We start from the raw sequence: 22,850 nt of genomic DNA on the forward strand, positions 1-22,850 counted from the left end.
ATTGGCTTCCTATTTTAAGAAGCCTCAGTCTGTTGAGAAAAGCACCCCAAAAACTAACTTAATCTCAACCAAGCTCCCCCAATCTAGCCCTCCACCTCTTGCAAGAAGATTAGATTTCGATGATTCAGATGACCCAGATACAGTTCCAGTCCCCTCCCCTTCTGCTTTTCTCCAATAACCATCTCCCTCTCCAAGTGAAGAAGATGAAGGAATTTTCTGTCCTTTATTTTCATACTGAATTTTGTTTTAAGTGAATAAATGTTTGTAAAGACATATATTTTACTTTTCCTCCATTTCCGTAGTCAATGTTGGTATTTTTAGGGTATGAAATGGGTTTCTGGGAACGGAACTGCCATTTATAACATTGCGCCTATGGGAAATAAGGGTTCATCTTATGACGGCTTGACTTACGGTGGTTCTTCAGGAACCAATTAGGTTGTAAGCGCGAGGGTCACCTGTACTTAAGGTTGTTACAAGGAGGAGGGAGATAAATTATTCTCCTTAACCTGTGAGGATACAACAAGAAACAATGGGCTGACGTTGCAGCGAGGGAGGTTTAGGTTAACTGTCAGGGTGGCTAAGCCCTGGGAATCAATTGCCTTGGGAAGGAATATTGCCCCGGAGTCTCCTTGGAGCTGCCCTTCCGCTTATCTGGTCTCATGTTTCATGGACTGCAGCCTTTTTTTCTTACCCATGCTCAGCACCATCCCAAGCCTGCTGCACTTGCTTCCAAGAAACTGTCTCCTCTTGGGTGTAAATCAGCAAAGCATACCCTGTTGGCTCCTCCAATTCCTTGTCCCTCAGTCTGCACAGATGAAGGTTTCCCTTCAGTAATGGAGGATTTTCCCTTTTCCTTCATCCTCACCTTGCAAAGTCCCTGGGAATCTTAAATGGTCAGGAGCAGAAAGTGCCACCCCACCTTTCCACAGTCACTTGCTCTGGATTGAAATTTAGAGAAATTGCAGGTCTTGCAAAAAGAACATGGAGATGCTGGGGATTGAACCCAGGGCCTCATACATGCAAAGCATGCGCTCTACCACTGAGCTACATCCCCTGCTATACAATGCTGCTGTTATGCTCTTCCAGAAACCAGCAGAATCTGGCACCCCTGTTTGTAGGCAATGTAAACAAAGTGTTTCATAGGCTGAGCATGGAATGCTGATGTGGCCCGTGGGCTGCAGGTAGCCCTCCCATGGGCTGGCATATATAGGGAGTTTGTGTCATCTGAGAAAGACTCTTCCTTCAGTTTCCCTCACTCCTCATTATGTTAGTTGGAAATGAGTATGGGAGAGAAACAGACCCTAATCTCTTTGCTGCAAATTTCCCCTCCCCCATACATCCTCTCTGTGGTTGCAGAATATAGGGAGCCCCGTGAGACGGGATGAGAGTTAGGGAGGGTGGCGGAATGGGGACAACTTGTAGGAGAAGGAAGATTTTCTCTTTTTCTCTCTCTCCACTTCTTTTCTTTCTCTGCCAGGATGGTGGCTTATATTTCAGACAGTTACTGAGAATGGAGGCGGTTTAGGAGCAGAAAGAGCCCATGAGCTCAGAAGTACCCGCTCCCTTCCTGAACTCCATCCCAGCTGGGATTTCCTAGATGGGAGGGATGCAGGGCTCTGGTTGGAGCTGGAGTTTGAGCATTTATACTGCAGTTAAATAGCCTGAGCCAGCCAGACACAAATTTTTAACTGGGGTTTTTAACTGCGGTGTAGTCGTAACCTGATCTTCAGTGCAGGGCTGTACCTGCAGCTCCAGCCCTTTAGGATGGTGCTATGTGGTTAATCTATCCATTTCATGTTGGGGAAAAGGTCTCTGTGTGTGTTAGATTGGGAGGAGGGTGTCCAGAAATCAACCCGCAACAGTCTCTTTCCTCTGGGACTGTGGTGGGCATCCTGCAGTCCACAGATGGCATGCGGCCCATCAGAGTTCTCTGTGTGGCCCATAAGACACATTAACCATTGCCCATGCACAGGGTTGCCAGATTCCGCTGGACTCCATCCATGTCGTTTTTTTTCCTGCCGGTATCACTACTGACATTCACATAAAGCAGGGGTGTGAGAAGTGATTCTCCTTCTGCATCCAAACTGCATCAAACTGCTGCTAGGGTTTGATCGGAACAAACTGCAAACTCTAGGCACTCAGGCAGTTAGCAAAACTCTCTACAGAGAGACCATCTGGGTTATGACAACCTTGTGGCCCACTGAGATGAAGAAGGGCCACTCACGCAGCCCACTCGCGAGCCTAAATTGCGAATCACTTGCTTTGGGATTTCCTTAGGAAATCTGAAGCAGGGAACAAAAGCAACTGCCCTCTCCAAGGCTTGAACTCAAGACCTTTAAATTATGAGATTGATATGCTGCCAACTGCACTAAAAAGGCTTCTTAAGTGAAGGAGTCATGCAGGAAAGACCCTCCTGCAGCAGTGATTGGGGTAGAGTGGGAATTTGTGGTGGGTTGGACCAGCAGGGAGCTCTGGTGCCCAGAGACCTTCCCTAGCAGCAGTCTCAGCAGCAAACAAATGAACTCCCCCAGTTACACAACAAGAGCAGCACTTGGAGAGGGGGAGGGGCTTTCTCCTTGCCTCTTCTGCAGGAGTGAGCAGGCATCCTGGAAGCCTTCCTCAAAGAGAATTTGGAACTGAGATGGGGAAACCAGCTTAAACAAGAAGTTCAGGTTTAGACTCATCTGTTTATAATATTAAGACAAATCCTTCCAGTGATTAGTACCGCAATCACTATGATTGCTCCCGCCTGACAGAAAACTTCTCCCCAAAGGGAGCTGACAGAAAACACTTTTCAGTGGCCAAGCAAGAAGTGATAAGATCTTGTATCTACACAGCATGTGGAGCTCGAAATAAGCTATGCAAATTGTGTAGCTTATATCAAGTCAATTTTGAAACATAGCACCAAATTTTGAAATAACCCGCTGTTCCGAAATGTCCCTTACTCCTTGTGGAATGAGGTTTACAGGGACGTTGGAATAGCAAGCCCATTATATTATGAAATAACAGGCTTGCTGTTAAGACACAGGATAGCTATTTCAGGATACCTCCAGTATCCCAAAATAGCGCTGCTGTGTAGAGGTAGCCTATAGGACCAGCTTGTGTTGGTGAAAGAGGCAAATCTGGAGCTAAACCAGAGCTCTTCTGCTGCCTTGTGTAGCCCCAAGTTTATCTCTTCTGATCAAGTTGGGCCTTTAAAAGTTGTCTCCTGTCCTGGGATTGACACAGATACACCACCACAAGCCACAAAGGGCAAAGGCAATGCACCTATACACAGCAGTTTATGTTTCATTCCTTCTGTCTAGGTCCCAACATGTGGCTATTTCCCTTCCTGAGTTTTTGTTAAAAGTCTTGGAATTTTGCACAGAAACATCCTTTCCTCAGGAGACACCCAGGAGTGGGGGCTGCATTGTGCGATGGTGCCTGTTCCGTGGGAAACTTCATGCCCATGCAAATGTGCATGGCTGGCAAGTGTAGCGCACAGGATGCCCACAGGGACTGTGTCAGGTCCAGCACCACATGAGGCTGTGCACCACTTTCTGATGGATTGGTCTTTTACCTTGGCAGGTGTGGGTGCTTCTGGCTACGCAGCGGCGAGTGCTGCATTTGGTGTGATGGGATTATTTACAGGTAGCCTCAGACTAGTTCCCAGATAAACATGGGCCAGCTGCAGAGAACCGGTGGTACCAGCTGCAGCAAGGGTGACTTCAGCAGGGGTCCTCATCTAGTGAACAAGTCTCATGGGACACGCTGCACCTGATCAATGCCATAGTGTTATACCACCTTTGGCAGAGCTGCTGCCAAGTGTATTTTCAGAAGTGACACCAGTTCTCCATCCTAGTGGCTAACTGGATTTCTGCGGCTGGTAAAAAAAACAGTGGGTTCTAATTAACACCCACATTTCCTGAGCCTCAGGGCTTCCCCATCCCTAGCACTGGGGACCCTGTGCTGGTACTCCAGGCCCGCCATCCCACCCCTGGGCTGCAGCACACAAAATCTACTAGCCTGGGCCCCACTAAGCTCTGGTGTGGGAGGGAAATGTGGGGAGTGTCTTTCTACTTCTCAGTCAGGGCCACATCAGTGCGGGTTTGTTTGTTTGGCTTCTCACTCCTGTGTTCCCCCTCCCCCCCCCCAGTGATTTTTCTGAATCAGCGGCCCCCACCCAAAAAGGTTCCCCACCCTGCTGTAATGGTTTGCACTTTGACTACCAGGAGGTGGGTTCACAGCTCAGCGGAACCAAGGGGTGAGCTGCTTTTTCTCCCCCATTCCATGGCACAGAAAATCTTGTAACAAGCAGTCAGCTCGGTTCGCTTCGCTCCGCTCCGCTTGCCGCAGGGCTCTCCAGAGAGCCTGTAAGGAGACACCCTGGGCAGGCACCTTAGGGACTAACAGCTTCCTGGGGGCATCCGCTTTCCTGGGCAAACCTCCCCCTCTGCCTGCTGCATGGCATGGGGCCGCGCGAGGGAGAGAGCTGCCGTGCCGGGGAACACAGCGGCTCTGGGACTCTCCGCCGCTCGCTGGGCTGGTACCAGCCGGAGAAAGTCCTGCCCCGGGGAGCGCGGCTGCGGGAAGGGGCTGGAGCAGCGTGTGGAGGCAGCGGGGAGGAGCGAGGAGGGAAAGCACAGGACAGGGGCTGGGAGCCCGGCAGGAGCAGCTGGGGAGAGGCCCCCGTTAACCCCTCCCTGCCCAGCTAGGCTGGGGGCTCTGCCGGTGTCCGCCCCTGGGCCGGAGACTCCAGGTACGTGACAGAGACCTGGGAAGGGAAGGGAAGGGAAGGGAAGGGAAGGGGCTCTCTGCGCCCTGGGCTCCGGCACCCTGCGAGCGTCCAGACCCCGCGAGTCGGCTCCTTGGGCGTTAATGATCCTGCGGGGCTCAGCCGCGCTGCAAAGAAAGCTGCTGCCTTGCAGGCTCGGGAGAAAAACCAGGGAAAGAGATCGGGCCCCAGGCAGCTGTTCCCTGTAAGCTGGGTGCTTGGGCGGCTGCCCAGCAGAGACTTAGATGCTGCCCAGATGATTGGCAGAGCGCCCACAGCAGGTGTGTCTACTGGTGGTGCACACCCGCACATGTGGTGCAGGCAACAACATTTATTCCGCACACGAATGGGGCAAATTAAAGGGGACATTGACCTTGGTGAGGGTGAGGGAATCCCTTTTGTGTGTCTGGAAGCAGAGGTGTCAAGGAGGGAAAGGATGAAATGGTGGGAGGGCAAAGGCAGTGTGAAAGGCTGGAGAGTGAACTGGGGGGGGGGGGAGAGCGGGGGAAGAAAAACAGGGCAGGTTCCTCCCAAAGATCCATCCACTGCCCAGTTATTAACTAGCCTCCAGGTCACTCAGTCCCATGGACAAGTGGGAGGAGGGAGTGGAGTTGGGGGTGGAAATTGACTGGTGGGAGTGGGACACAAGCAGTTGGAGTCAGGGTGGGAAATTATATCAGAGATCGGGTTTTTATAATCCCCTACATCTTTGCAAATGACACAACCCAAGAGCCCTGAATTAAACAGATTTAAATGGATTAGGGGAGAATGGGATGGGAGAAACTCTTATCCTGATCTCAATCATCGGAAGTAACCTGCTTTGTTATTTCACTTCATCTGAAAATTAAAGGCTGTGTCTAGACTGGCAAGTTTTTCCACAAAATCATCGGCTTTTGTGGAAAAACTTGCCAGCTGTCTACACTGGCCGCTTGAATTTCCGCAAAAGCACTGACGATCTCATGTAAGATTGTCAGTGCTTTTGCGGAAAAACTATGCTGCTCCCGTTCGGGCAAAAGTCTTTTTCCGAAAAACTTTTGCGCAAAAGGGCCAGTGTAGACAGCAGAAATTTGTTTTTTCGCAAAAAAAGCCCCGATCACGAAAATGGCTTTTGCGGAAAAGCGTCCTGCCAATCTAGATGCGCTTTTCCAAAAATGCTTTTAATGGAAAACTTTTCCGTTAAAAGCATTTCCGGAAAATCATGCCAGTGTAGACGTAGCCAAAGTGTCTTGTACCTCTCTTTGATCTGTGTTTTCTATCATTACTGACAGTTCTTTGGTCATATAACTGGATACTAATTTTGATTCACAGAATGCTTCTCAGATTTACTGGGAACTTTGAGACAAATGATTGTTTGCTAATGTCATCATTTCTTAATTGTGTTTTGGGGGTAGAGGGAGAAGGCTTCCTACACTGCTCCTGCTCCCAGCAAAAATTCTCAGCTGCTATTGCCTGGAAACTGAGAGATTGGCCAATGGGAGCTGAGATATGTTGTCTCCTAAGATATGCTGCTTCCTAAGGCTCTAGGTCCAAAGTAGCATGTCCACATTAACAAAGCCTACTTTGGACTAATTTTGAGGCTTCCCCATGGTATGGACCTGCTATTTCAAATTTGTTAAATTGAGAGTTAAGTCGAATTTACTAATTTCAAAATAGTTTCCTAGCATAGACATGGCCAGAGAAACCCCATCTTTGGTAGCTTAGAGAGCCTGACCCTGCTCGGTATCTAGTTCCTAACTTAGACTTGTGCCACCCATTAAAGAAATAAACTGGGCATGTTAATGATAAATGGCTTCCCCAAACATGGCTGACATTTTGTAAGATTTGGTAAAAGATTCTCCTATGCAAACTTACCCTAACCATGGGCAAGGTTTTGATAAGAACTTGAGTAGACATAGCAGGCACTTGGTTGTTGGTTTTCACACCCTCCCCCCCCCCCCCAAAGAAGCTGTGGTGAACTCTGACCCAGGTAAAACTTCTTGGAACATCACTCCCTCATTCAGCAGCACTGATTACAATCCCAAAAGATGCTATGGCTAGAATGGAAAGATGGAGGAGAAGCAGATAGTCTGTCTTTTATTAGTTATTTTTGCTTGTTTGTTATTTTACTAGTGTAACCCCATTTTTCCTCCCCAGGTTACTCGGGAGCAGGTCACACTCACAGGTGTGCCTGGGCACCTGATGTTTTTAACATAAAAGGAGATCCCGAGTACCCCAGTGGTTATGTTGTTTAGTTGGGGATTCCCGATCCACCCCCTTGATGCAGTCCCTTGCTCATAAAGAATGTACAATGGTGGTGCCTCCACCTGTCTGGCCCTGTATACACTTAATGGTGTGCCTTGGGAGCCTCCAGGAATAAAATTATTCCAGTAATAATCGGGATCTAACTCCAGGACAACAATGATAAATAATATACATTTTATTGATTAAATTAGAATTAACACACCTTTACTTAACTTAAAGAAATAGGGTTTAACAAATTAAAAGTAAATAAAATCAATTAACAAAGTACACAGAAATAAGAGGAACTTATCTGGCATTTGCACTGTCACCATTTATCCCACCCCAGAGTGTGCGCTCCTCTGGATTCAGAGTCCCAGACACTTGTTTGCATACGCACGCCTGAAGGTCTGCAGCTGGAGTGGAGACAGCACTGTACAGGTCTTGTGTGTGTTAGTCCAAGCTAAACAGCGAGTTGCAAAATTAATCTGCTATTGGAGCAAGCTCCACCAAATGCGAGCAGCTCTGGTTCACTGGGCTGGACACTGTCACTCTTTGGACCTAGAGTTAGTCTATATCTCTGAGGTCTGTCCCAGGCAGCACTTTCCCAAAGACAGCCCATTTACTTACAGCCTCCTCTTGTGTGCCAGTTTCTGTAGTCCTTCTCAGCCACAGGCACAGCCAGAGTCTCTCCCATCTAGGACAATCAGCAGCCCCTGGAGCAGCCTGCTAGATCCAAGCCCCGCAAGCTCTTAGACCCAGGCTGTAGTTGCAACACAAACAGCTCCTGGACTGGATAAGGCTCTTCCACTGCAGCCTGGCTCCTCTGTCCCTAAAATGGAAAGCCATCTATTCCAACATGCCTGGACAAGCCCCATTTCCCCCTTTTTTTCCTCAAGGTCTCATGGGAGTTGTAGTCTCTAGGGCTAGATTGCAGCACACAGAATCCTCCCAGAAAAAGTCATAGGTCCCTTTCGTAAGGGGACTACACTAGTAACATGAACAAAAGATTGCTGAAAGAGAAGATGTGTCCCTGCGATACCTACACAAACTGCATAGTTTCCAGAGGTTCCTTGCCCTGCATTATACTTGTTCATTCTGGAGGGTTGCAACTGAGTGAACTGTTACAAACAGCTTCTGGCTCTCCATAGCAAGGGACCCCCCTATGTAGCTGTCCCCCATTAGAATTCATAGAATCATGAGGTTGGAAGAGACCACAGGAGGCCATCTAGTCCAGCCCACTGCTCCAACAGGACCAATCCCAACTAAATCATCCCAGCCAGGGCTTTATCAATCCAGGCCTTAAAAACTTCTAAGGATGGAGAGTCCACCACCTCCCTAGGGAACCCATCCCAGTGCTTCACCCCCCTCCTAGTGAAATAGTTTTTCCTAATGTCCAACCTTGACCCCTTTCCCACTGAAACTTCATTTAAATCATTGCTCTGGGGCAGGGCTGGGGGTAGTGGTGAGGGGTTCCATGTGCAGGCTTCCCTGGAGAGAAATGACTACCCCAACTCTCTTTGCAGCAGCTTGGGGCCAGGTGAGAAGTGCCTCTCCATGGCTGTTGCAGCTCCAGTGGGCACAGCTGGGGGAGGAGTCATATTCCCTGTCTGGGGCAGGTCCAGGTTCATCTGCCTTCCACACTCCCCAGCCAGTGAGGAATGCAAAACTGTGTTGTTTCCCCTCACTCCTTGATGAAGGGGAACAGCCAGCAAGTTTCCCATATGTGTTGCAGCCTGCTGGGGCCACATACCCAGGAGCGGCACGGCACATGCTCCCATGCTCCCTGCGTGATCCATGGCCAACAAGGCCCAAGTGTGGCGCACCTAGTTTCCCCCCCTCCCCACCTGCTTGACAGAAAAGTAATGGCACTCACACAATGTTCCTTCCCCAGCCTCAGACAATGCCTGGAAGATGTCCGCAGGGTGGACTCGGGGCACCCTGGGAAAGCCTGATGGTCAGGCTGACCTCGTCCAGATCCTGGGCCTCCTCCTTCTCCTCCTTGTTGCTGTCCTCTGGGCTCCCAGCAAGGACAATGACTGGCGTTTCCACCCCAGAATCTATAATTACGGGGGGAGGAGGGAGGGGAATGGACTGTCCAATTCCCCCACCCCCAGGATGCGGTCCAGCTCATTATATTATAGGCCGATGTGAGGCTCTGCTGTGGATTGGGTGCTGCCCTCCTTGTCCCTGGCATAAGCCTGGCGGAGCTCCTTGACCTTCATCTGCACCTGTTCTTGGGTGCAGATGTGGCCTTTGCTCCCCAGGCTGTCTGCCATGTGGCCATACACGTCCATGTTCCTGTGTCTGGTGCAGAGATCCTAGAGGTTTGGCTCATGCCCCCAAACCACAATAAGTACCAGATCAGGAAGGCACACGTCGCTTGTGGACCCTGGCAGGCTCCTAGGAGCTGACTGAATGCTGGCTGGCACTGTCTGTCTGATCTTGGGCTGAAATGGAGTTAGGGGCAGCTGCAGGGTGGCTCAGGGCTGTTAGGCCTGCTGGGAGCCACAAACCCTGCCTGAAAAGGCTGCAGCTTTAAGGGCTCCAGGGGAGGAATGGGCGATAGTTTTCCTGTGTATGGCTAGAGCGGCCACCAGGGCACCCTGGGAAGGGCAGGTGGCCCCCTATTTCGAAATAGCCCCTATTCCCTGTCTACACAGTGCCCATTCCAAAATAGCTATTTCGGAAGAGGCACTATTCCTCATAGAATGAGGTTTACAGAATTCGAAATAAGCTGTCCACTATTTTGAAATCATTTTGAAATAGCAGTGTGGCTGTGTAGATGCTCGCGAAATTATTTTGGAATAGGGGCAATATTCCGAAATAACTTTACTGTGTAGGCATATCCTAAAGAAGTGGCGTTTGAAACTCCTGAGACGTGCCTCACAATGCTATAGTTCAAGGTTGGCAAACAGCAAGCCATGGGCCACATATGGTCCATCAGGGCTTTTAATCTGGTCAATGGGATGAGGGAAAGATTCACTGCCTGACCAGGGACTTGAACCCTGTACCCTCAGATTAAAAGTCTCAACTGCTAAGCTAGCCAGGCTCACAATGCAAATGGCAGAGTTGGAGGTAGAAGAGACACTGCTGAGGAAAAGGTGAGTGGAAAGCAGTATCCCAAGCCTGCTGCTTTCTCTTCACAGGCCTTGGCCCAGCCTGCTCCTCCCACCACCTCCATGAGGCATTTGGTCAACTCCACCACTCACAAGTCAACTCCACCCTCCCCAAATTCTAAACACCCAGCTCATCAATCTGTCTGCTCTGGCAGCCCTCCTCCCCCAGGAGGAGTCTTGAATTTCCCTCCTTTCCTCCCTAAGGCCCACCTCTCAGCATTGCTGGGGAAAGAGAAACATTGCTGTTAGCCCAGTGGGTTAAAAAGAGGGCTGCCTACAAGGCTAGTCAGCCAACCCAGCTGCATAAATCAACATAAATCTCCAGCTGCAGGCACAGCCAGTCTTCTGGAGCAAACGTTGCTCGCGTCGACCCCTGCTCCTGTATCACACACAGCACTCGGGTACAGTCATAAAACAAAAGGGAATTTATTTAAGGAGGGACAGAGATTCAAACAGGAAGATAATGTGATAGAAACAAATGGGTACAGACAAAACCAACATCACACAGTGTGGCCTACACTTGCTGGTAGTTATTTTCCTAATTACTAAAGTAGATTCTCACCCCACAGTTCAGTCTATTGCAGTGATTGCTAGTCCCTAGAAGGCACGGCCCTGGCTTTCATGAAGCACCCTTGCATGTCAGGTGTCTCCTGGGTGAATGGGCCCGGAGTGTGTTTCTCCCTTCTGTTACACATTGAATCAGGCTTTTGTCTTTATTCACAGAAAGGATGGTCCCCTCACTGATATATCATCTGTTTCGTGTCCAAATGGTTTAAATGTCTATAGTTTGTTTTTGAACCTTTCCATTGACTTTTCCGGGTTGGTGCAAAGGCAGACAATTGAGCAGTGTATCACATAATGGACTAGCAAGAGAGGGGTGACAATTTCTTTCCACTTGAATGGGGCCATCGTCACCGAAACGAACAATTGGAGTGACTCACTTTCACTCCAAGACCAGGGGAGCATAATTTTCAAAATAGTTGCATTATACCATAAATATTACCCATACACACATCCAGCAGGGGTCACGAATATCGATACTTAACAAGCTGTCAGTAGATATCTCATAGGCTACCCTTCCTGGTAAATATCCTAGAAGCAGTGAATTAAGTGTGGTGAGTTTGTCAGGTCTGAGACAAGAGTTGGATGTGAAGAACGGTGACTTCTTTGGCAGTTGACACCCGTGAACTTCTGTCAGACATGCACTGAGCTACACTGTCACACACTGATAGTAACAGAAAGGTCAGGACATCTCCCCGTTAAAAACAAAACAAAGAGAAAGGAACAATATGACAGAAGTTTGGAACTCTCCATTTTTCTCAGCCTATTAAGAGCTAGTTACAGCTCAGGAACCAGAAGATCAAGTACGTGGGCCAACATTCCACACTACAGCTTGCTTACTTATAGGGAGACGTGGTCAAAGCAGGCATTGATGTCACAACTTCCTTCCCAGAATATTGGAAGTATTCTTCTGATGACTAGCACTTCTACACTGGGGCTTATATCAAGTAATGTACTTCTCTCAGCGAGGTGGATTTTTTAACATCTGTGAGAGATGCGGCTATGATGTTACAGCTTTTCAGCACAGACCAGCCCTGAACAGCATGTACTTCAGCCTTTTCCCTGATATTTATGATTGATGATTCTAGATTTCCTGCTTTATGGTGCTTCCCCTGAGTCCTCTGGGCAAATCAGGTGTAAAAGTATATCTTGCATATGATGTGGCCCAAACAGGAATGAGGCAAACTTTGGCCTAATGTCAGCTGCTTTATCCTAGAAGTTTTCTTTAAAAATATCTGCTATGCCAGATCACATTCACTATAACTGCATGAACCCCTAAAATATCAAAAAGAAAAAAAAAGGCCAGTTTTGAGGAGGTTTTCATAGCCTGGTCTGAGTGTGAAATGGTCGTGTTCCAAAAAAGTGAAAAGGGGTCTCAGAACTTCATAACTAGATGCAAAAATTTGTAACAGAAAAACTGCATCATACATTTATCATCATCATTATTAAAATTAAATGGAGGCATCTTGTGACAGATGTCACATCTTTCCCTTGTGAATAGGAGAAGTGGGGATCTCAACGAACCTTATGGACCAACTGTGTAAAAGGTTACACAACTTTATACCTCTCAAGTACTTTTCCTCTTAATAGAAACTGACTTTGAAGTTAGTCAGAATAAGTTCCATTTGAAATACAAATAATTAAAAACTATACTGCATCACTATTATACACTCTTTCTCTCACACATCACTCCTAATCTTTGGAGAGAGGTTTTCTATCAAAACTACTTACACTAAAGGGGGTAAATTACATCAAATTATCTTTCCAGGATTAGCCACTATTTCCTATAATATAAGAAATGAAAGTTTTATTTTTCTAGTATAATTCAGTTTATCATATCATTCGTTATAATTTCATGTTTAATTTCACTTTCATTGGTAACAATAACCTATCCAAACACCACAAAATCTTCTCATATGTGTTAGTTTTCTTTCAAACGTCATTTTCACCAATGAATTCTTGAGCAGAGTTGTGGTTAGGGATTAGATACAAATCTGGACCAGAAACTCTGTAAGTTAACAAAGATGAGGTTTCTAGTCTTTTCTGCAGCCATCTCATGTTCAACTCTCATTTCATTTATACACAGTTTTAAGGGTGATTTCAGCCAAAGCGTCACTTCTGTTTTCTTCACATCTGAATAGTTACAGACAGCATTTTTCAAATTTTAGGATTATTTTAAGAGATCTCCACAGAGTAACTCTGACAATGTCTATACTACAGACTTCTTGTGCAAGAAGCTTTTTGCAGAAGAGATCTCCCGCAAAAACTTCTTGCACAAGAGCACGTCCACACTGCAAAAGTGCATTGAAAAAGTGATGCGCTTTTGCTCAAGAGAGCATCCAGACAGCAAGGACGCTCTCTTGAAAGGAAACTCTGATTGCTATTTACAGAATGGCCACCAGGGCACCTGTGCTTTTTTTGATTGCCTCTTTTTGCACAAAAAAACCCCTCTTGCCTGTCCACACACACCTGTTTGTGCAAGAATTCTTCCTTGTAGAAGGAGGAATACCTGCACCAGAAAAACCTCTGTGTTCTTTCATTTTACTTAAGCAAAAATGCACTTGAGGTGTGGAAGCTCCGCAAGTTTTTGCGCAAAAACTCTGTAGTGTAGACCTAGCCTCCCTGTAGGGACTAGGCAAAACATGTTTTTGCATCCAAATAGATGGTCATTTTGCCTAGTTCCCAGTCACTTACTGTGGAATTATCTCCCCAGATCATCTGAGACAATAATTAATTCAATAATTAAAATATACAGTGGGCATGTGCACTTCCTCCAATTAGTTGCAGTTTGAGGTCTGCTGCTATTCACAATTTCAGAATGGAAATTTAGAAATACTACTACTAAGTCCAATAGTTTGGACTATTCTCTCCTGTTGACTGAACTGCTGACTTTTCTCCATGTCATCATGCAGGCATGGGGGGGAACAAAGTAACAGGTTTTTTAGCAAATGATTATTAATCTGAACATTCCCAGTACATCTGAGCTACATTTTATCAAACAAAACTAATATCCAGTTATATGACCAAATAGCTTTCAAAACAGATAGAAAACCCAGATCACAGAAAGGTAAATGACACAGTCATTTTCATATAAAGTAAAATTCCAAAGCAGGCTGCATCTGATGACCCAGAATCAGGATGACAGATTCTTCCATTGCAGTCTCCTCTGATCCATTGAAACCTGCTTCACTCGGCGCTGTCTCAGTGTTGTTTACAAAAGTTTTAGAATCTTCATAATGGAGAGGAGTTAACTTTCCCGGACGAGGTTGTGCCAATAGAGGGAAACTGGGATCTAAACTCTGAATGACCACACTGAGCTTGGGATCCATCTGAAATCCCTTCCAGGTCTGTGACACTTTCATCTCCCACCCTAATGAGTCTGATTTTGAATCAAAGACATCCAAGTACCATTCCCAAGCACAGACAGGTAAGAACATGATCTCATCGGATGCTTTGGGAAACGAAGGAGGTAAACTCTGCATGACTCAGATACAATCTAACAATTCTGAGGGGGAAAGGAGAATTCTCCCATCACACCCCATCTCCTTCCAGCATCAGAGAGCATGAAATGACATTTATTTTCCTGACACCATTCCTGCTCTTTATTATATTTAAATATATTTTAAATGTGAAAAATGGTGAACAAAATAACTGCTGTTCAGCACAATCCAGAGGTAACACAAGAACAATTGGGAATGAGACAATATGTCCTCAGAGAGGAACTAGATGAATATAACAATGACTTTGGAGTGAGAGGAAGAGTATAAATGTGATGCTCCAGGTTCATTTAGACCAGGAAATGTGATGCAACTGAAGTCAGGTCAGTAGGAAACATACTAGATAACCCAAGCCACTACACATGCTCTGTGTCTTTACCTCCAGAATAGTTGTCTTTTTACATCAGGCAAGCTAACTCCACCTAGCTAAATTCATAGAAACCACAGTGATAAGACCCAAGTAGGTTTTACCTTGATATAGCTGGTTGAAGACATCTCCTATCTTCACCCTCTGAGGTGACAGATATTCATGGCAGTAAAGATCCATACTCCCATGACTCATAGGAAAATAGAGTTGATAGAAGGAGACACAGGACTCACAACAAAGAAGAGTGAGCTTCCAAAAGAAAAAACAGGCAATTCATCTGTGGGAAGCTCAGGGACTATAGTGTGCAAAAGATGTAAACAACCACTTACCTGGGAATTGTCAAAAAACTTAAGAATTGACATGTTTTGACTTAAGAATTGACAAAGCTTTTACGATGTTGGTCTCCCTTACAGATTCTCTGATGATAGACAAGGCATGAGCTTTGTGTGAAGCTTTTCCCACATTCACTGCATTCATAGGGCCTCTCTCCTGTGTGGATCCTCTGATGGGAAATAAGGTTTGAGCTCTGAGTGAAAGTTTTCCCACACTCACAGCACTGATAGGGTCTTTCTCCTCTATGTATTCGCTGATGCCTAATAAGGGCCGAGGTATGATTGAAGCTTTTCCCACACTCAGTGCATTCATAAGGTCTGTCTCCTGTGTGGACTCTTTGATGAGAGATAAGGGATGACATAACAGTGAAGGTTTTCCTACACTCACTGCATTCATAGGGTCGTTCGCCTGTATGGATTCTCTGATGTATACTAAGAGTAGAGCTATCACTAAAGGTTTTCCCACAGACACTGCATTCATAGAGTCTCCCTCCTCTGTGTGTTCTCTGATGTCTAAAAAGGGCTGGGGGATGAGTAAAGCTTTTTCCACACTCATAGCATTCATAGGGTCTCTCCTTTATGTGGATTTTTTGATGTGTAATAAGGTTAGAGCGCTGAGTAAAACCTTTCCCACAGTCACTGCATTCATAAGGCTTCTCTTTCATGTGGATTTTTTGATGTGTAGTAAGGTTTGAGTTCCGAGCAAAAGTTTTCCCACACTCACCGCATTCATACGGTCTTTCTCCTGTATGGATTCTCTGATGTGTAATAAGAACTGTGCTCTGAGTGAAGCTTTTTCCACACTCACTGCACTGATAGGGACGCTCACCTGTATGGATCCTCTGATGTGTAATAAGGTTTGATCGCTGCGTAAAGGTTTTCCCACACTCACTGCATCCATAAGGTCTCTCTCCTCTGTGTATTCTCTGATGCTTAATTAAGGCTGAGGGATGGGTAAAGCTTTTCCCACATGCAACACATTCATAGGGTCTCTCCTTCATGTGGATTTTCTGATGTGTAGTAAGGTTTGAGCGCTGAGTGAAGCGTTTCCCACAGTCACTGCATTCATAGGGTCTCTCTTGCATGTGAATTTTCTGATGTGTAGTAAGGTTTGAGCTCCGAGTGAAGCCTTTCCCACACTCACCACATTCATAGGGTCTCTCTCCCGTATGGATTCTCTGATGTGCAATGAGGACTGAGTTCTGAGTGAAAGTTTTCCCACACTCACAGCATGCATAGGGCCTCTCACCTGTGTGGGTTCTCTGATGTCTAACAAGGGCTGAGGTATGAGTGAAGCTTTTCCCACACTCACTGCATCCATAGGGTCTCTCTCCGTTGTGTATTTTCTGGTGTTTAATTAGGGCTGAGGGATCAGTGAAGTTTTTCCCACACTCACTGCATTCATAGGGTCTCTCTTTTATGTGAATTTTATGATGCGTAGTAAGGTTTGATCGTTGAGTGAACCTTTTCCCACACTCACAACATTCATAGGGTCTCTCTTTCTTGTGGATTTTCTGATGCATAGTAAGATTTGATCTCCGAGCAAAGGTTTTTCCACATTCACCACATTCATATGGTCTTTCTCCTGTGTGGATTCTCTGATGCGTAGTAAGGGCTGAGTTGAAAATGAAGCTTTCCCCACACTCACCACATTCATAAGGTCTCTGTCCACTGTGTATTTTCTGATGTTTAATAAGGACTGAGCACTGAGTGAAGCTTTTTCCACATTCACTACATTCATAGGGTCTATCTTTTGTGTGCATTATCTCACGTTGCATAAGGGCTGAGTAGTAACTGAAGTTTTTCCCACGTTTAGTACATGCATTTTTTCTCTTTTCCCTGAGGATTTTCTGCCAGGATGTGGTTTTCTTGCATTCCTTGTTAGTTCCCTGACAATTAATGGGCTCACCCACTTTCTCCTCTGCTTGGTTTCCTTGCTCTCCTTCTGGCCTGTGCTGATTTTCACAGGTTTTTCCATGCTCATGGCATCTGGACACATTCCCTTTGGCTCTTCGCAATGACCCATGTGTTTCAACTTGCTCAGCATCTTCCTGGTGAGGATTCTGGTTCTTGTTCTCACCCAGCATCCTATCACCCACTGGGATAGAAAGAAAAACTTCAGAATTAGGGATGGAAGGGCAGCAAGCAAACTAAAAGAAATGCTTGAGACACAGAAAATAAAGATCAGGGCATCATTTCCTCCAACCTCTCCCACATAGGGGGGAGAAAAACAATTCTGCTTCCACATCCAAACCACCCATTCAGCAGGAATGGCGGGAGCTATGCCAGGTGTCAATCATGAGCTGTAGAAAGTCATGAGCGACCTTTCCTGGGAAAGATCCAGAACTCAGAAAGCTCAGAGAACTTTTGTGGGAGAATCCCAGCCATTTCCTTCAGGCACTTACAGATCCTGATGAGGTTTAATGGTTCCTCTGGTGTGCAGGGACCACTCAGTATCTCTCTTTCCTCTGAACCCTGGAGATCTGGGACCCACAGCTTTTCCCTTCCTCCAAGCTCAGAGGTCACATCAGCTTTGAAAACAGGAAACCCTGATCAGGGAGGAAAGAAAAGAAGGGAGGTCAGGAGAGTGCATGGGAAATTTGTCATAAAAAGCATTCTATTCGTTAATCCAGTCTACTGTACACCAGTAAATTCATACAGACAGCTCCGCAGGTGCTCAAAGGTGCAGGGGAGTCTGCTTACGAGGGATTTAATACCCACATCTCTGCTGGGAACATACACAGACAGAGACTCATCATCAAAGAGGCTCCTAAAACCTAGAGAAAGGTATGGTGTGTCCCAGAAAATGAAGACTCCAGATACTGGAGACACCCCCCTACAAGGTCTTTATGGACAGAGAGGTTCCGAGACAGTGAGCAAATCCTAGGGAAGTTGACAGCAATAAGCATGGACTGGGGGGATTCCGTGAAGTAAGGAACAAGAGGGGCAAGGACATCACTGAATGCTGAGCGCAGCAGTATTAGCTATCAGGAGACTCCATTTTGTGAGATTAGGGAGTTTAGTGAGGTGCAATGTGTGGGAGCGTGAACATTCCTTTATGTGGAGAAAGCTGGCAAATTAAATGGTACAGTCCAGGAGCCACAGACTAATTCTTCTGGAAAAGGAGAATGTGAAAAATACAATTTGGGCTGTGTGACTTCAGGAGGGACAAATTCTAAGATCCAAGGAGCCTGCAGGGAAGAAATTGTGGCTGATGCAGGTGAGGATGGGGGAGCAAAACTCTCCATGTGTGGTAGATACAATTATTTCATTTTATTATTCATTTCTCATTGTGTTATCTACTGTCATGGCCATCTCCAATAGTTTTTCATATGCAAGCAGCATGTGGTAGCATGGTTTAAGTTGCAGGCTACAGACAGAAGAGAGACAGGATTATACAAGTGGAAGATGGACATATATTTAGATGAGATGGATGTTTTTAGTATGTAAATAAAACACGGCTGTATGTTGACCTGGTTATTGGGGTGTTTACTGAACTAATTATGTGGGTTAGTTTAAAGGGCACCAGGGTGATGCGTGGAGAGAGGGGCATGCCCCCCCCCATAAATGCCATGGGTGGGAAGGAAAAGGGGTCAACAGCTGGCAGGGTTAGAGTCTACACAGGGCCATATGTCGGAAAAAAACCCTCTTTTGGAACATCCCTTCTTCCTCATAGAATGACGTTTACAGGGATGCCAAAAAACATATCTGCTTTTCCAAATTTTTTTGGAAGAGCAGACACATTTCACCTCAAAGGGGGACAGAGCACACTTGCCCCTCAAGAGGCCCCAGAAGCACCCACTCCTTGTGAACTCCACTCTTCTCCCATTGCCTTCAGCCTTTCTTGTTACAACTTCCCCCAAATTTCCTGCTGTCATAGCTATTTTCTCTCTCATGTTCCCACTGTCCCAAGTTATCTTGCTGCTGACTCCCAGGTGCGTCTGTTTCCCTTCCTCCCATTGCTGGCTCCCCTGTTTCTTGAAACAAACACTACTCCAGCCCCCACCTCCCTTCATACCAATCACCACTGTTCTTCTCAGCTGCTTGACCTAACTCCCTCCCATTTCTTCTGGCCCTGCCTTGCAGCCCAATGCCCTACAACAGAGCTACACAACTTTGGAAGCCCCGGGGGCCACTGTGATACTCACAGCACATGACAAGGGCAGCAACTTAATCATGGTTGCATATGAATGCAAAATATATGCAAATAGCTTCTTTCACACTGATGGACATGAATACAAAGATTAAGGCAAGACTATACAACACACAGGCCCCATTTAAGTCAGTTCTGCCGATACTAATAAAATGCAATATTTACCCAATTTCCAACCATATGACAGCACTTTTAATGAGCAATGACAGTCCAGGAATTTAACTACTAAACCGCATATCAACAGAAGACCATTATATTGACTTGCCATTGTGGAGCGTGTTCCCAGTGGAGGCCAAGATCAAAGGATCCCACCCATGGGCCATGTGTCGAGCCCTGTGTCAACCCAAACTGCACTGCAGGCTGCAAACAAACAGGATGTGGGCCACATGCAGCCCACAGGCCACGTGTTGAGTAGCCCTGACCTACAGCATCTTCTCTACGGCTTCCCCCCTTCCTACTCCTCTCCGATATTCCAGCTCACAGGAGCTCCTTACCCCCAAACCTGGCCTGAACCAGCCTACCACCATCTGGACCCTCCCTGCTCTCTAACACCTTCCTAACTATTGTTGCTAATTATTTACATTACTGTAATTCCTCATGTTCCAAGTCATGGACCGGGATACTGTGGTACCTGGCATCCTATAGACAGAAAATACAGACACAGTCCTTGCCCTATGAACTGACAATGCAAGATGACAAAAGATGTATGCAATCCAAAAGACAAATGGGGAGTATAAGGAAACAACAAGACTGCTGCCTACAGAGATCTTAGACACCAATTGTGGTCGTGATTCTGTGAGATCACAGAGAAAGAATGTTTTGAGGAGTGATGGGGGATGACTAATGAAGTCTGGGAGGGGTGAGGGCCCTAATGCAAAGTGGTAGAGCCATGGTGCCTCCTGCTGGTCACTTAGGGAATCAGCTTCATTCAGTGCTGGAGCACCCCCATCTGTCCAATGTCTCACCTGTGGTTACCATCACCGACCCTGCACACAGCCTGAGGGAAGCAGCCCAGTGTGCCATGTGAGCCAGCCACCCAGCCCCAGCTCTGCCATGTAGGCACAGCCCAGCCTCCTTCTGAAGCAAGAAACCTATAGCTAGGAAGTGGGGGGGGGGGGGGGGGGGTTAACTCCTTAACTCTCAGAAGCTGCATGCCCAGGCTGGGCAGGAGCAGTCCCAGGGACGTGTGTGCCCTTTTCCCTCTCCCTCCCCCCCCCCCCCCAGTAGAAAGCCGGAGCTAGTGCTCCAGCTTGCAGCTGCCTGGCTGAGGCTGGAGCAGAAGCACGAGCGGAGGGGTGGGGCTGAGCTCCCGCCCTGCATGCCACAGGAAATTGGCTCACGTGCTGCTTGTGGGGCAGGAGAGGACTCTGGGCTGGGGCAGAGTGTTGGGGGATCAGGAGGGGTATGGGGTACTGGCTCTGGGAGGGGGCTCAGAGCTGGGATTTAGGGTGCAAAGGAGGTTTGGGGCATAGGAGGAGGTATGGGGTACTGGCTCTGGGAGACAGCTCAGGGCTATGGGTGCAGAGGGAGTTCAGGAAGAGGAAGGGGGTGCAGGCTCCAAAAGGGTGCTGGGAGTTGGGGTACAGCCCCCCAATTACCACAGATGGCTCCTGGCTAGCAGAGCAGTGAGGCTAAGACAGGTTTCCAGCCTGCTCTGCCTCACACCATTCCCAGAAGGGACCAAGGGCCACTGGGGAGAAGGGCAGGGGTCATGTTGCTCCCTGCACTTTCCCTCTCTGTTAGCATCACTGTCCTCTACTCTCATTGGCCACAGTTTCCCATTCCCAGCCAATGAGAGCAGCTGGTGGGGGGGGGGGGTGTTTGCAGGTAGGGGCAGTGCACAGAGACCTCTGCCCCACTCTCCACTGGCTGTTTCTGGGAATGACATGGGGCCAGGACAGACTGGGAGCCAGGCTGTGAGGCTTAGGAAGGGGTAAGTGAAGGCAATGGCTCGGAAGGAAAACTCAGGTTAAAGACACAGGCAAGGCGGAGACGGTTTGTATGCAGGAGGTTCAGAATTAGAGTGAAAGTCGGGGTAGACAGCTTTCCTTTGCTATGGCAGAGATAAGCGTAATGATAATCTTAGCACAGAGAAGCTGTTAGACTTTGTGCTGGGCTGCTCCTGTGCCCTGTTCCCAGAGCATTCTGTAGTGGGGCGTGCAGAGCGGTATTGTGTGTGTGTCACGGGCACGTTGAGGTGATGCTGAGACAGGGCAGAGTTAAGGTTACATTGTGTGGTGATGACTTGAATCTTAACTCTGCATTTCCTCTTCTAAGAACCAGGGGGACAGGACTCCTTACCCAGCGAGGTCACGTTCTCGTAGTTCTCCTGCATGACGGCTCTGTAGAGGGCTCTCTGAGTCGGGTGCAGCAAAGCCCATTCTGCCCTGGTGAAATACACAGCCACCTCCTCGAAGGTCACTGGCCCCTGAAAGAGCAAGAGCCCAACACTCAGCACCTGCTGTCCCACTAGGCATGGGGGGAGGAACCAATCACATGGAAGCTCTGGGAGAGAGACAGTAAGCAAAAGTCCCACCACACACAGCATCAGAGTATGTGTGTGTGAGGGGGAGATCCCCTAATCTCCCCCAACTGATATAAAGGGGGCTGGTTCCTCTTAGCCCTACTAGCCAAGGACTGATACAGGAGATGAAGCCTTCAGTAGGGTCCCAGTACAGACCCATGGTAGGAAACCCAACACACCTCTCATTGCCAGCAGCTGCATGTGGACGGCTGGGGCATCTTCCCCTACTCCCCTCCAAGCGAGTGTCCCCTTTGCACATCACCCCAGCTTCTGGCTACCAGGTGGCGGGTTCCACACTGGGACTCTGGTCAGTTTTCACAGCCCTGTTCAGAGGGTTTGCTTCCTGTTTCACACATTAGGAGGTTTTCTCTCTGACCACCCAGGGATTTGTTCCCAGACTTCAGCCCAGGTTAACAAGCCCCTGCAACTTTGTGACACTCTGTCTCCCCCACTTTCTTCACCTGGTGTATCCCCTCCCCGAGCACCCAAGAACTGGCCACCTCTTCATCGTCTGTTGCCCCTCTCCCTGCAGCTGGAAAGCCCCCCGTCCCCAGCAACTCCCCGACTGTCCCTACCTGTAGTGGCTCCGTGGCAGCCATGTCCCTGCCCTGTCCCGTGGGAGGACGGGCTGAGTCGGAGCGAAGCGCGGACGTCCGGCGTCGGTCTGCAGCCTGGCAGGGAGAGAGCGACGATGGGGCAGGTGTCAGAGCAGGTTTGAGTTGATTTCACACCAGGGTCCCCTGGCCAGGTTCCTTCCCCACAGACAGGGAGGGCCAGAGCAGCCAGGCTGGGAACATGCCCCATCCCCTGTCACAGCGCAGACCTGGCCCCTCCCGCCCAGACAGCTCCAAGCCCCCCAGGAACCGAGTGTGAATCCAACCCGGGCAAAGAGCAGACCCAGAGAAGCCGGGGGGGGGGGGAATGTCCCCAGAGCAGCGCCCTTCTGCGGGGGGGGGGGGCAGAGTCCCCTCCCCCCGTTCCTACCTTGCTCACAGGACAGTGGCCCTGCCCGGGGGTGCTGCGGGGCTGTGGGCGCCGGGCTGGGACCCCCCCTATGTCTCCGGGCTGGGACCCCCCCATGTCTCCTGACGCCTCTTCCCTCCGCTTCCCTCAAGCCCGCTCCCCCGCCCTTGGGGCTTCCCCTCTCCCCGGCCGGGCAGGGGCGGGGGGGCGAGACGCGCTTTCCCGGACAAGCCGGGCAGCGGGGGCGGGACGGGCCTGGCGCGGCAGCTCAGCCGGTGGCCGAAGGACCCTTCTGGCCCGAACCTCCCCGCGGCGCCGAGACGGGGGGAGGCGGCGCAGAGTCACTTTCCTGCCCCGCCCCAGG

The 22,850-nt window shown here is 48.3% G+C and overlaps 1 protein-coding gene and 1 non-coding gene across 2 annotated transcripts in view; both read right to left on the minus strand.

The window, feature by feature from the left end:
* LOC102463102 (uncharacterized) overlaps nucleotides 1-22,850 on the minus strand; it is a 42,931-nt gene extending 20,081 nt beyond the window's left edge. Inside the window, 5 exon segments of the mRNA XM_089772496.1 lie at nucleotides 14,938-16,944; nucleotides 17,252-17,395; nucleotides 21,301-21,427; nucleotides 22,099-22,194; nucleotides 22,508-22,850. Of these exon segments, the coding sequence (XP_089628622.1) occupies nucleotides 14,938-16,944; nucleotides 17,252-17,395; nucleotides 21,301-21,427; nucleotides 22,099-22,194; nucleotides 22,508-22,603 (2,470 nt within the window). The 5' untranslated portion in view covers nucleotides 22,604-22,850.
* TRNAA-UGC (transfer RNA alanine (anticodon UGC)) lies at nucleotides 983-1,054 on the minus strand. The gene has a single exon. It is a non-coding gene; the product is annotated as a tRNA-Ala (tRNA).

Source organism: Pelodiscus sinensis, chromosome 22 (genome assembly GCF_052426305.1).
Source record: "Pelodiscus sinensis isolate ZL-2025 chromosome 22, ASM5242630v1, whole genome shotgun sequence".
NCBI classification, from domain to species: domain Eukaryota; kingdom Metazoa; phylum Chordata; order Testudines; family Trionychidae; genus Pelodiscus; species Pelodiscus sinensis.